This window comes from Penicillium nucicola (genome assembly GCF_028828085.1).
Source record: "Penicillium nucicola strain IBT 29836 chromosome Unknown utg000006l, whole genome shotgun sequence".
Classification (NCBI taxonomy): Eukaryota; Fungi; Ascomycota; class Eurotiomycetes; order Eurotiales; family Aspergillaceae; genus Penicillium; species Penicillium nucicola.
The window spans coordinates 673,992-687,619 of NW_026643130.1; the positions used below are offsets into that span (position 1 = coordinate 673,992).

Here is a 13,628-nt window from a genome sequence, read left to right on the forward strand (position 1 = left end):
CTATAGCTCCGGCTGTAAGTGTGACGACATATTCTACTAAATTTTTTATAATTATACTTTCATTGAATGCAATCATTTTCTTTGGATTTTCTTGGCCGTAATCATCTAGCTTCCCTGGCTAATCTTTGTTGAAACACCAATCTGCTCTGAGTGCCAGAGGGCCCTAATCGCACACGAGTCTCGCCTGCTATTTGCTCCATTTGGCTTACAGAGCCATACTCCCTATTCGCGGGTATCGAATTATCGTCGAGGCTGTGATAGAGAGTACGTAGACTAGAAGTCTTCCAAGGATTGAGCTTATGGTGCTTATCCACTGAAAACGTCGAGACCAAAAGAACTACCCCGAAAGCGAGTAGCGTGGCTGGAAGTGCCAACCAAGGCCAGGAGACCACGACGTAGGATTCACTGACAGTTGCAATACCTTGCACTGTCTCATTGCTGTTGTCACGAAAGAATTTGGACACTGAAAGCGCCATGTTTTGAATCACTTTTTCAAGGCCCACGTCAAGGATTTTTTGGATTTTTGTGGAGGTGATGCTCTGTGAAGGCCCCTCACTTGCAGATGGAGGAGTGTTTTTCTGTATTCCAAATGTCAAGGTCGAGTTACCTGGGAGATCCGGTAGATTGAATTGTAATGGGGAGCAAAAAACCATCCCTGCAGGAATGTCTTGGATGTCCAGGTCTCCGGACGGGTCGAAAGGCGCCATGTTTTTTGCTCCCCAGCAAGTCAGACGACTTTCCTCGTTAAAGAAGTATGTTCCGGAATTTTCCGTCAAAACATCGGCCTCGGGGTTTCCATCAGAAACGGAAATGTTATATTCTCTCGCACAGAAAAACATTGCGCATTCTGTAACTCTGTGGATTTGAATTTTCTCAGTAGAAACTCATGTGTAACCCATCCAAGACTCTGGAACAGTCAGGGCGGCGTGTGCAACCACCCAAAGTAGATTTTCTATTCCAAAATAACTTGCGTTGCTGTCCCTTGAGTTCACGTGATTCACGTCCCAAATTATGTCCTGCGGAACGACCATTTTGAAATGGTCTCGAAATGCAGTGATTGTTATTGGATCCGATGACCAGGCGCCTTGTGGTAGAGAGACATTGCAGGAAATTTTCATGTCCTCTGATAGACTGGCATTGAACGATCCCGGGTCACAGCCTACCAGAGTCGAGTGAGAGGTGACATCTTCACATCTGCTGCATAGCTCCGTTGAATAGAATATGGGCCAGGTGCAATTGCCTGAGGGGCAAGTCGGACTGAACGAGAATTCATTTGTCCAGAATGCGAGTTCCGTAGCATCCACATACCCTGTGCCTGTTGCACTCATATCAAAAGATGTTGATAAAGAGATTGACTTTTTCGCCGTTGCTACTTCTGAGTTGCTTACTGTTTCTCTGATGTGGTACCTCACGATCTGCTGAACGAACGGATCATAGGCGAGGGCTAGAACAGTAATCAAAGCCCCGATGGAAACAAGAGAGCGGCCTTTGTCGTTTAACAAGATCAAAATCGAGCCCCAGGGTTCACGGCTAGCACTATCGTACGCCTGGAGATTTGAGAGTGGCTCTAAGACATCTCGAAACCAAATCCACTTCAATTCACCGATGCATTCGCCAACGACAAATATCAAGGATGATTTGGACGCAGTTGCAAGTACTAAAATCACAGTATTCAGCGTAAGTCCATACGAGAATTGTGGGGTTGACTGTTGATTGTACACTTCCAGTACACATATAGTGGCCATGAAGCACGCAATACTAAAGCAGAGTGCGATTGTCTCATAATACCATGAATCCATGGCTATTGAAGCCCAACTGGACAAGGACATAGTTTGGTTTTGTCTTTTGCCACCTTCATCATTTTGGCTGTCCAGCTGTTGACGACAGGGTGAATATTCTGCGGCGTTGTTTTGCTGCTGTCGCTTCCGTCGTTGAAGACAAAAGCAACCAAATGCCAGAGTGGCAGCAAGGAACACGCCAATAGAAATCCCAAGGCCGATGCCAACCTTGGCGGCATTCGAAAGACCTGTCAGCTTTGTCATAACTCTAGAGCATCCCAAAGCTACCCGGTAGTATGAAGAGGAGTCAAGTGCGGAGTTGTTGGCCTCACCAAGTCCTAGGGAGGCAACACCCGCGTAAAATTCCTCTTGGTGTGGTACAGGACTATTACTCCTACTTCGTAGTCGGGGCTGGAAAACATGTAACTTACCTGTTCCATAATAAGTTAATGTGGGGACAGCACTCAGCCTCGCCACGGGCTGAATGTTTACCATACTAGGAAAGATCTGCCAGGGACTACAGTAGTGCATAACTAGGGTCTAGTGCTAAGTGGATGGAAACGGCCCCATTCACGGTGATGCTGATCTTACGACTTTTACTGGACGTGCGGTTACGCTGTAGCACGGACCCACGAGTGCGGGACGCTGGCGTCAAAAAGGTTTCTCTGGGAGCCGAGCCTGTAGTCAAATCTTCGACAGAGCCTCCGCATGATATGGCAGAGCTGTATCAAGAGCCAAAGACGTTTGAAGCTCCATCCGAGCCCCCTTACCAGGGACCATTCGAACTTCCTACAATAAAACATCGACGATGGCATTCTCTTTGTTTCATTCAGAGTCTATTCCATACAAATCTTGAACGTAATTATGGAACGGTGTCATAGCAAGAGTAGAAAGCTCAACCTAGGTGTCTCGTGACTAGTCTCTAGTCTGCCTTCCATAAATGTCTTTAGGAGTGAAGCTTCTTTAAATCATAGATTTCGTAAATAATCGAATCCTAACGCACTATGGTAGCCATCGAAATATGATCTTTTTTTTTTCGGAATTATATACACCTCAAAGCTCTTACAAGATACTCTTCTAGTTGGTAGCAATATTCACTCGAACTGAAACGTTATATACTCCATTTCATTCTACCTTAAATTATGTTTTGGAATGATTCTCATGGAAGCCGATCTCGTCAAGCAAATAGTAGGCGAGACGAGCTCATACGTACGTACATGTTATCCAACCCATTGCGTTCCAGCGTTTCTCCCAAAACAAATTGTTCTAGGGGTCAATGCAATCTAGCAAAGCCTCACTACCAAAGCCAAGGGTACCTTGAACTCTTGGTCTCTATATCCAGGGCCGAATCACTGAACAATACATATATTGAGACCTCTATATGAGCTTTTCAATACCGTTCACAGATACTGTCTCTATCGGGCTGCCTCGGCGCCTAGCGACTAGACCGGCCCCCTACTTAAAGGGTAGAGCTGAAAAGCCACCCCCCTCCTCCACATATTATAAACGCTACGAAGTTAGTCGATTTGTAGCGCATTTTGAGTAGCCGGATTCAATTATGGGAGGTGGGGGGTGGCTTTTTAGCACTACCCTACTTAAACTATTATTAGAGTGCAGGGCGAACACGCCAAAATACGTACCGGTCGGCCCTTGCAAAATAGCATAATTGGAAAACGAAATCACCAGGATAAGCCTTAGTTATCCCATAGATAAAGTAGAGAAACATTCGCTCACTTCCTCCAGGGCTAGAATCAGTGACACGTAAACACATCCAAGTCTGATGTTCCTAATTTATCTACCCGACTTGGAACCCACACCGCAGGGTTCTTTGAAAATCCCTGCTTCGAGCCGCGCCAGCCAAACACCTCCGTCTACATCTCCATATCCTTTGTACACCATATTCTCAATGGATAGCCAAAAACGACGCGGCGGACGTGGGGGATCGCGCGCCTCCCACCCCCGCGTGCCCCCCTCCAGAGCCATCAACCCGGGCACATCCGTCAATATAATTCTCAAAGCCGACCAGCCCACAGGGCGTACAGTATCAGGCACAGTGAGCGAATTACTTACACGTGGCGATCACCCACGAGGCGTCAAAGTGCGTCTTACCGACGGGCGTGTCGGAAGGGTGCAGAGCCTCCGGAGCGGGGAGCCGCAGGAAATAGATGGAGGGGCAGAGCGCGCACAACAGAGCGCGCCCGACATTCAAATAAGAGCAGAGGGAGGTGATCTGAGCGGGAGACGCAATCGTTTTACGTCGCGTGATATGCGTCTTGATGGGCCGGAGGAGCCTTCAGCTGAGCCCCTTGGGCTGGATATGTACATACGCCCCGCGAAGGGAAAGAAGAAGGGCAAAAAGACACAGGCTGGACGGAACGAGCAAGTGGAGGAGAGGCTTGAGGATATAAGCGGTACCACTCAGTTACCGGGTTCTCTCAAATGTCCCGTGTGCGCTGACTTTGAGGGCGACGAAGCCGCTGTGGCGCACCACGTTGCTGGTCATTTCGGAGAGTGACTGGTCAAGAGTACCGAGCAAACCAGACAAGAGTTGCCGCATAGTTCAGCGTATTGGGTATTCTTTCCGGGTCACTTCGGACTCACAGCAATTAGCAAGACTTTTAACAAGAAAGGCGAAAGGCCCAAGTACCTCTCGCGGTTTTATTATGCGAATTTGCAGCAGAACTGTGTCTTACCCGATCCGCCCATGCCGTACACAACAAAGCGTTGCTGTTGTAGATCCTGCTCGTTGACCGTGAAAGCGACGAGTATATTCTGCAGTATCTCCAAGTACTCAGCTCGACCTGTGTAATAGCTGCGTCCAGGCTGAGGGATAACAAAAACCTCATTTGGGTTGGTGGTAGAGACAGCGGTAGCAACTGATCGGATTGACCTTCTTAGTCGCTTGATCCTCGACAAATTTGTGAGCTCCTTCTGCTCATTGTCCTGATCAACACTATCAGGTAGAGCCAGACGACTCTCAAGTGTTGAAACTTCTATCTTGAGTGAACCTATGTCCTTGAATATTTTTTTCAGCATTCCTTGGGAAGCATCGTGGTTATGTCTGCGCGACCTTTAGTACCATTTTATCAGCCTAGCGACTTGAAAACTCACGGATTAATTCCATCAAGAAGCATTATTAGGTTGTGCTTCTCAGCAGAGAGCTCCATACGATAGTGTGCTCCGACCCAAGTATATCTTTTTCTTTTAATCTATCTTCACTACTTTACTCTACCACGGTCAAAGTTAGCAATATACTTCTAGAGATCGATCAGAGTTCAATTTCTAGCCACTATTAACTCTCCCTAGGTATAATCCGATTATATATTTCTAGTTTTATAGTAACCTATTAACTATTATCTTAGCTAGGCGTAAATATTTCTTCTTTAATAGTAGTAGGTTACTAGCTATATTCTATACGGTATATAATATTTAGGAATATATAGAAGATATACGCGGATATACTAAGCTTTCCTCGATCCTTATTACGATCGCTATAATTTTAGTCTCGCTGCTATATAGTCTTTTTGCGTCTATCGTTAAGAATAACTTAAAGAACTATAGAGTCTAGGTTAACTTAGGAGTAAAGATATTGATAACGGTATAGTTAGCCTTATTTCTCTCTATTGCTAGTGCAATTATATAGCTAGTACAAATTTTCTGTTACTATATCTTTTTAGGTTATTAGGGTAGGGATCATTTAAAGAAATGATAAAAACAAAGTGAGATTAAGATTTTGCGAGAGACTAGGACGGAAGGTAGGTAAATCAGAGAAATAGATGATTGAATTGATGATTATCTTTTGCTAGGTAATCCTGCTCAATTTAAGTCAAGTCTCTCTGTTCTTCTTTTTGGATGCATTCGGCTTATTGCCTTATATTACTGCATCCGTAGGAGTCCTAGAGTTATATTCTTATTATTGTATTTTGAGGTTTCCTCGGATTTTTGGATGCAATTTTCTTGAATGCGGTTGTCATGCATTTTTCTGTGTTCGTAATTCTTCCATGTTTTTCTGTAGTTCTTTGCTCTTCTTTGGAATTCTTAGATGTTCCATATTTTCTGTTGTCTTGTTCCTTTTTGTATGTTTGCTTGTTTTGGAGTCTTCATGGAATTTTTAAGTATGGTGTTTGCATGTATTGTTTTTCTGTTCGAACTTGTGTTCAAGTTCTTGTGTCATATTGTACTTATGTTTGTAGCTTCTATTACGTCTCTTTTTTCTTGTTCTAAGTTTTCTTTATGTGTTTCTTTATGTTCTTATTCTTTTGTTGAATCTTGTTTTGTTTAATATTGATATATCTAAATAGTGAGCTAATTACAGGTCTTTATTCTATTTTTACGTAGTGGAGAGAACTAGAGATTTATCTTTATCCTCTATTTTATATAGTTAACGAAGGATTGTATTGCTTACTTCTATAGTGCAATACTATATAATTAGAGGTACTTTTTTAATATCCTATTCGTTAAGCTTTATACTAGCAGTTTTTAAGCTCTTAAGTCTTCTATGATTTAAATAGTGAAATAGATATAATAAACTAATAGTTTAAGGTTACCTAAATCTATAGTAAGTAGAAATCGGGAACACTAGAATACGAGAAGCTTACTAAAGTAGAATAGCTAATCCTTTCCGTGTTAGCACTTAATAGGCTTAAGTGTGATAGTGTAAAGGGTATACGTTATTACAGGTGTATGGCCTGTCAATCAGGCAAGGGAGGAATGGTCCCAAGGGAAGGAAACGCTGTAGTCTCGTATTGTGTTCAATACTGATTCTTGACGGAATCAGTGGGGTCCCGAGGGGGGCCCTGACTATACCCATGGATCCTTCGCGGGGGTCAGATGAGAATGCCCCGCTTTGCCGAGTGTCATGTGACCCAGGCTTCCTTTGAGCCCTCCAGTAAAAGAAGATATTTATATACAAGCAAACGGAAACGTCCACTCTTAGACGATTATCCGTTACAGTCACGGTATTGCTTCTACTTATAGCTACGATTGTAGGCACGCTAGCCGACGTTTAGGGGATTACATAGAGGTAATCTCAATGTCCCCGATTAAATGAACCTCACTAACTATTAAAAGATCTAGTTATTTATCGTTTACTTATCGACATTCTCCTTACAATCAGCCTTCTAACTATAGGGAAGTAAGTAAGAGCTCTATGATATACGTATTTCAGCAGAAAGCGTTTAGCCCATGATTTTCTGTAACAGCATAAGATATGGATAAAAAAGGCAAGACAAGCTTTTAAAAGCTGATTCTGGTTATTGTCTAGATTTTGTTTTTGGCTCGTAGACTACGCTAGAGTGCGAATTATTCGAGCTCGTTTGATTATATTGTATATAGCATGAACTACTCGTAACCAAGAAGATATCCGTTCTCATAGTCCAGAATTCAAAAAAAGGGTTTGCTGTCCCATTTTCAATCCTCTTCATGATTTTTCAACGTCTTCTACCATAATAGAGGGAAGATTTTCTGTAAAAAAGCTGCTATCTAGTCGCAATACACCTCCTTACGTGTCTTTTAGATATCCTTGATCGATAGGACTTTTATGACCTTGCAGAAATTCTTAGTATAGATTTCATATGATTGACTATAAACTCAGAGCAACGGCCATATTACCTACTAGCCGTTCTATATATCTAAGAATATCTTATCGCTTCTCAAAAGACCTATTCAATAGAGACTTATATTTAGGCTGTATTATTTAGAGCTTAGAACACGTGAGTTCTTGTACTATACTTAGTTGCTTATAAACTAATTCTAACTAACGATATAACGACGAAGGTGGATCTTTCGATAAGCAAGATTTCGAGCCTAGATGATTGGCTAGTCATTGTTCAGCCTAGAAACACCTATGAGGCTTAGGCGAAGTCGTCGCATCCAATCTAGTCGTGTTGTCTCTTACTCAGAAACCGCGTGTTTCTTACGTATGTTCCGATTGCTGTCCTTTCTTCGGGATCTTACTAACGACCGTGGGAGTGGTAGGACACGTGAAACACGATATCGACATTTAACGCTCGTTTTAATTGCCTTTACTAGTGAGGGTGTCAAGTTCGCTAAGTCTGTGCGGATGTTACGACCGGCAGAGGGACCACAGCGAGTGACTATCTTTATAAGTGGAGGCTTGGGAAAGTGACACTGCAGCTGTAGCATGTCGCAATACGTCGCTAGTTTTGGGCATAAAGAACGACGAGTTGTTGGAGCCATTTCGATTAAAACAATTGCCCGCCGAACAGGACATTTAGATAGCCTAACATGGCCCCTTTTATATTACTTGCAGTGATCAAATCCCTATGCAATATGATCAATCCTGATTTTTGCTCAATGCATCTTTTTTTGGCGGCCTATTAAGTTATGCATCTTCGCGGCCTATAACGAAGTGCAAAAATGCGATGTATGGTGAGCCATTCCAAACAGAGTCCTGTAGTTTTGTCCAAAAATGTTATAATGGAATTGAACCTATATAATGATGATCGCAGGATTTAAATTCCCTCACGTATCCAGTACCATACATAAGGGCTCGGTGAGCGAAATCTTTATAGCACTTTCTATCGGAACGTGGTCGTTACAGTACGGACTAGTACGGGAATAGCCAATTGCGTACTTAAGAGTGCTGTTTTTATATGTTATAGAAAGTCCATAATAGGAGACGAGCCGAGTAAGGCAGTTAAGAGTCTTACGGTCATTTGGCAAAGCGGGCACTGAATATTCTTCTAGCACGCCAGTAACAACAACCTTTGTCGACACTTTCGACTAGTTCTCAACGCCGAATTCATCACAAAATATAATTCATCCAATGAAAACCCACCCTAAAAGTGGGGCCCCTACCTATGGGCATTTCTATCTAGGCAGAGAACGAATCATCAACTCAGGATTATGTTGTCACTTTGTGCAAGTCTGGACTTTTTCGATGATACAGGATGTATTCTGCACGGGCCTTTTTCCAATTTCTCCAAGGACAAAGTACATTATGTCTAAGGGCAGCAACCAGAAGCGCTTTCAATTTGAGAGAACAGTGTCGAGAAGCCCTGGCGGCTCATATATGTATCTGTTTCCCCTTCTTTTGGTCACAGAAGCTCATACAGCTAGATAACCGACTTGAACTCGTCGTCACTCCCGACCGTGTCCGTCTCTAACCACAGGTCTTTATATCACAAAACGACAGCTAGATCTTTCTGTGAGCATGGCCCACAGCGCTGGACCCATCGCTGCCCGATTGCGTTGATAACGGCTCCCCGATAACATCTCCGCTTCACGGTACGCTTCTCCTCTCCCATCACTCTCATGTCAGGCCGGGGCGCCGGCTAATGCATTAGTAGGCGATCATGCATCAACATCCACGGTCACCAGCACCGTCTTTGGTGCCAAATATCCCCCGACCTACGCCTCGAGACGGCGACGACACCGCCCCAAGGTCCCCAACCGTCGACACTGGGTCTCATTCAGCAAGAGGACTAGGGACAGAGGCTGGGCCACAGCCGGCCGAACAGGCCAGGAATGCGGCACTGGGAAAGGAGGCCCTGACCCGGCTTAACCAAATCATATCGGTACGAGAATTGAGATCGCCCCTTCTGGCTCTTATCGCAGTCTATTGACCGTTCATCTTCTTGGGAACAGAATCATCACACAAAAGCAGCTTTGATCATTCTGCACTCTCGTGTTAGACTGCCTCCTTCCTATAATAAGGGCTCTGAGTCCCCGAGGGTCAACCGCTGGGTATGTAACCCGTGTGTGGGGTTTGGTCGGGGAGACCAGACAAATGAAAGCATCAGATGCTAATCTCACTCGCTCTCTGTTTAGTTCAACGTCGAGCTAGATGACACAGATATTCTCCGAGAACCCCTGCGAGCATGGCGAACCTGCGATGCCACCGACAATTGACCACCGCCTCTGGTCATCGAAACATACCCAGACACGAAGGGGCTCACAAACAACCAGAGCCTGGTGATTTTGGACGAAAATGGCAAGCGATGGGACGTGCGGGATTCGCTGGCGGCGCTGCAGGGCGCCCGTGCAAAGCCATATCAATCAGATAACGATGAGATTATCTTGGAGCGGTGGAGGATCGAGCTGGGAGAGGCGTCAGGCAGACTTCCCTCCGACCTAGGATCCATCTTGCCCACCGTGTATAAAAAGGGCATTGTTCTCTTCCGGTCCTTGTTCACATACTCCAAGTTCTTGCCTGCGTGGAGATTCTCCAGGCGTAACGAGAAGCTGCGACGGAGCCCAGCTTTGGAGATCAAGTATCGGGTGGTGAATAAGAGCCTCCCCCGTCAGAATGCCTCACTGGACCACTTGATAGCACCGCTCAGTGAGGGAAGTGAGAAGGAAGTGGACACATATAGCTTTGGAGTCACAGAGTCACCCGCAGGTCCGTTCACAGTTCAACTCACGTATAGGACGGTCGAGCGGTGTGGCTGTGGTGGCCTAATCGGGAAGGAGTTCCCTCGGCTCCCCCGAGCCGCTGAATATCAATCTGACATCATTTCGTCCTTGGACTATGACAACGGATATTTACGAGGTCAATATGTGAAAGAAACGTTGGCGCAAGTCTGACATGTCACTTTTATATCGAATTGCGGGCCACCGTCGTGACGAGATTTTGCCACCAAATCTATATCCCGAGTCTCCCTTTACTTCAGATCAAGCAGATCAGAGAACGGTGAAAGCATACGTCTCCTGCACGGCAGACCAACGGCCCAGCGGAAACCTCGGAAGTGTATGTTGATCTAACAACTATGCAATTTTGCCTTGTACATGATCTCAATGAAACCACTTGAACACATAATAGTACACGTATACACCTGCTGTCAGAAAGGGAAGAGTCACATAAGCAAGAGGGCCTGATTTGTGAAACGTTGTCATACGAATCGCAACTTTCTCCACAACTGATCGGGGCGAGTCTTCAGTAAAGAACCACCACTGCATCATATCTCGCGTTAGCTCTGCAGTCTTCCTTGCCCGCACGAAGAGATCATCTTCAAACCTCATGACCTGTATCGGGAGCTGAGAGATTGGGTCTGAAGATCTGGATGCCTTGAGGATTGCCCGCGACAGCAAAAGTGCATCTTGCATACCCAAATTGACTCCTTCTCCAGCAAAAGGTGTCATTACGTGTGCTGCATCCCCAATCAATGTCACTCCACGGCGATGCTTCCATTTCCAACCGACAGGGAGCATGTATAGGGAGCGGGCTACTGGATTCTCACCATGGCGGATGAGGTCGACCAGTTGTGAGTCCCAGTCCTGATAGATGTCGAGCACCTGGTTCCTCGCTGCTTGAACAGTACTGACATCATGTGTTGAACTCTCCTTCCAGTCCTCTTTTTTCTTGTACCAGGCAGCGATGTTCAAGCTCCCGTTCCCTTCCTGTTGTCCAGTAATCCCCTTTCCATCCGAGTATGCGAATACGGATCCTCGATTCACAATGTCGTAGCACTCCGGTGCTCTCTCTTTGGCATCTGGGATGGTAAAGGTGATACCACTGATCCCAGAATACGTTGGCATTTGACTTGAGAGTAGTTGTCGTGTTTTGCTCCATGCACCGTCCGCGCCAACAATGAGACCGAATCCGCCCTCTGTGCCTTTTTCGAAAACCAAGTTGTGCCGCGCGTCGATAGAGGATAAGCGCCAGCCCCATCTGACCATCTCAGGAGGGACAGATTGGAGGAGCATCTCACGCAGGGATGATCGATCGATCTCCGGGCGACCACGGGATGTATCCTCGCTAGTTCCTGGTAGGTCGACATATTTGGTGAATCTTTTATCACAGATGACCAGAGCTTCTCCATCAAAGCGAGCACGGTTCAAAAACAACTCATACAGGCCTGCTTCCTTCAGAGCGGCGATTGCGGTATTCGGGTGCAAATCCAAGCTTCCACCCTGTCCGCGGCAATCTGGTGATTGATCTGATTCAAATACAATCACTTCAATGCCAGGTTTATCGAGGAGCAAGCGAGCGAGCAGTAGGCCCACTGGACCAGCTCCCACAATTGCGATTCGGATTAAAGCCATGCCGACGAAGATATAGTATTGACTGAGAGTAAGAGAAAAGTCTCTCAGGGATATTTTGACCCTTTATATCATTTTTGACATCATGCTGAAGCGTCAGGCAGCATCTCATTCTGAGATATTAATTGAATGGATACTCGCAAAGGTGACCAAAATAGGATATTTTCCCCCCAACACTGGCCCCCGAGGCGATGATTGCATCTCAAGCGCCAGTGGGTCATAACAAGCATCTTGGGTAGTGGAGCACTTTCCAAAGTTCCAAGGCTGTGTCTACTCCCGAGTCAGCAACTAAGCCCGATTCGGAGCGTTTTGCGAGCGCGACTTAGACGGCAGTCCAGACCACGGGACTAGCAATAACCAATGAGATCTGACGAGATTCTTGAACCACCTGGGCACCCATTAATTGATAGAGTATGAACCAAAGCTCTAAAAGCCTTGACAGTCGTCGATAAGGTATATCAGCGTCATTTTTGGACACTCCTATGACTGTCATGGATGTAAGCCTTCAGTGATAAATTCTTTTGCAATGTGCCGACAGGTCTTTGCAAGATTGCTCGAATGAAATGCTTTATTGCGATGTAGTCTTCAGGGCTGTATATCTCCGTGATATTCAGGTCAGTCCAACCTTGGAAGGAACCTTGGAATTCCGTCGAGATGGGCAAGACCACTGCCTCGCTGTTTCCTCCAATGCCCTTCGGGGTCACTACCTCGGTGATCTCACATCAATGTTTTACTCAGATATCTATTTCTTACCCGTGAATGTCGGCCCTGATGGTATCACTGGCTACTCGACAAGGCTATCATGGTTCGCCCAGCGTCTCTCGTCCCCCCAAAGAATCTCCAAGCACCCCAATCAAGACAGGCAGGGTGATTGATGCAAGGGTTTTCTTCGATCTTTTCGCAGGAACCATTGGCATCTTCGTACTGGCAGTCCTGTTCTGGAAGGCTGGCCGTTTCACCAGACGATTCAACCGAAACAAGGTGGTGGAGGGTAGGAGGTCCGTCAACACTCGTTATGCTCGCACATGGTATGGCTGGGTATCGTGATCAACCCATGAGAGGAACAAACAGGCCATTCGTGACTGTATCGCTCGCCTGAGAGACTCTATGGCATGGAAGTCCACGCGACACGACTATAGCTGGGTCTGGTGGGATCCCGGTGACATTGAAAGATAAAAGCGCCAGCGAGAAAAGAGGAAACTTTGGTGGCTGCCAAACTGCTTCAGGAGCTATGAGGATTTTCCGACGGCCGATGAAATCTGGGATCCGTGCGGGCGGCTGCAACGTGCTGCTCGAGCAGAAGACATTCAGGTTCCAGTTGTTCGACCATCAACGACGCCAAAGATACCAACGCATGCAGGCATTCTTGATTTAACTTTACCACAGCAGCCAGTGGTGGCTGATTCCAAACCCTTGATCACTCGTTCAATCATGGAGGAGCTTTACCGGGACCCTATGCAAGCCAGTGATGACAGTTCGCGACACCACCCACACTTTCATTCACCCAACATGACGAGGTCAGCCACTCGCATCCCGCTCGCTCGGCTCAAGGTCCAATCACTACCTTTACACCAGGTCTGCTCATATCATTATCGGAGATCAATTCCATGGTTATGCGACGGGGTAACCCAAGACATATCGTGCCACGTCGATTCTGTTGTTGACCACACAGACTATCGGTGTGCAACATTAGAGTCGAGAATATCACCCATCAAGGTCGACCCAAAGCCACCAGGCCGAAAATGTCACCAATCCAGATATCGAGTCAATTCCAGTGCAGGCAAAGTTTCTGATGATCCAGCGTGAGTTGTGTGTGTCTGACACTCGGAAGTACGTCGGGAGTATAAA

The 13,628-nt window shown here is 45.9% G+C and overlaps 5 protein-coding genes across 5 annotated transcripts; 3 read left to right on the plus strand and 2 right to left on the minus strand.

Annotated features, from left to right (window-relative positions):
- Nucleotides 1-1,188: 1,188 nt before the first annotated feature.
- On the minus strand, nt 1,189-2,218 carry N7511_006264 (DUF3176 domain-containing protein; the record flags this gene model as incomplete). The annotated part of the gene is made up of 3 exons (XM_057128641.1): nt 1,189-1,257; nt 1,413-2,189; nt 2,210-2,218. 3 exons carry the CDS (start codon nt 2,216-2,218, stop codon nt 1,189-1,191), a joined length of 855 nt encoding a protein of 284 aa, XP_056983197.1.
- Nucleotides 2,219-3,684: 1,466 nt separating this feature from the next.
- On the plus strand, nt 3,685-4,293 carry N7511_006265 (YwbE family protein; the record flags this gene model as incomplete). The annotated part of the gene is made up of 1 exon (XM_057128642.1): nt 3,685-4,293. The coding sequence occupies one exon, from the start codon at nt 3,685-3,687 to the stop codon at nt 4,291-4,293; it is 609 nt and encodes a 202-aa protein (XP_056983198.1).
- Nucleotides 4,294-9,094: 4,801 nt separating this feature from the next.
- N7511_006266 (autophagy-related protein 13) lies at nt 9,095-10,325 on the plus strand (the record flags this gene model as incomplete). The annotated part of the gene is made up of 3 exons (XM_057128643.1): nt 9,095-9,316; nt 9,387-9,485; nt 9,708-10,325. The coding sequence occupies 3 exons, from the start codon at nt 9,095-9,097 to the stop codon at nt 10,323-10,325; spliced, it is 939 nt and encodes a 312-aa protein (XP_056983199.1).
- Nucleotides 10,326-10,532: 207 nt separating this feature from the next.
- N7511_006267 (FAD-dependent oxidoreductase) lies at nt 10,533-11,783 on the minus strand (the record flags this gene model as incomplete). Its single annotated transcript, XM_057128644.1, has 1 exon — nt 10,533-11,783. The coding sequence occupies one exon, from the start codon at nt 11,781-11,783 to the stop codon at nt 10,533-10,535; it is 1,251 nt and encodes a 416-aa protein (XP_056983200.1).
- A 756-nt stretch (nt 11,784-12,539) lies between these two features.
- Nucleotides 12,540-12,827, plus strand: N7511_006268 (uncharacterized protein; the record flags this gene model as incomplete). The annotated part of the gene is made up of 1 exon (XM_057128645.1): nt 12,540-12,827. The coding sequence occupies one exon, from the start codon at nt 12,540-12,542 to the stop codon at nt 12,825-12,827; it is 288 nt and encodes a 95-aa protein (XP_056983201.1).
- Between the last annotated feature and the right edge of the window lie 801 nt (nt 12,828-13,628).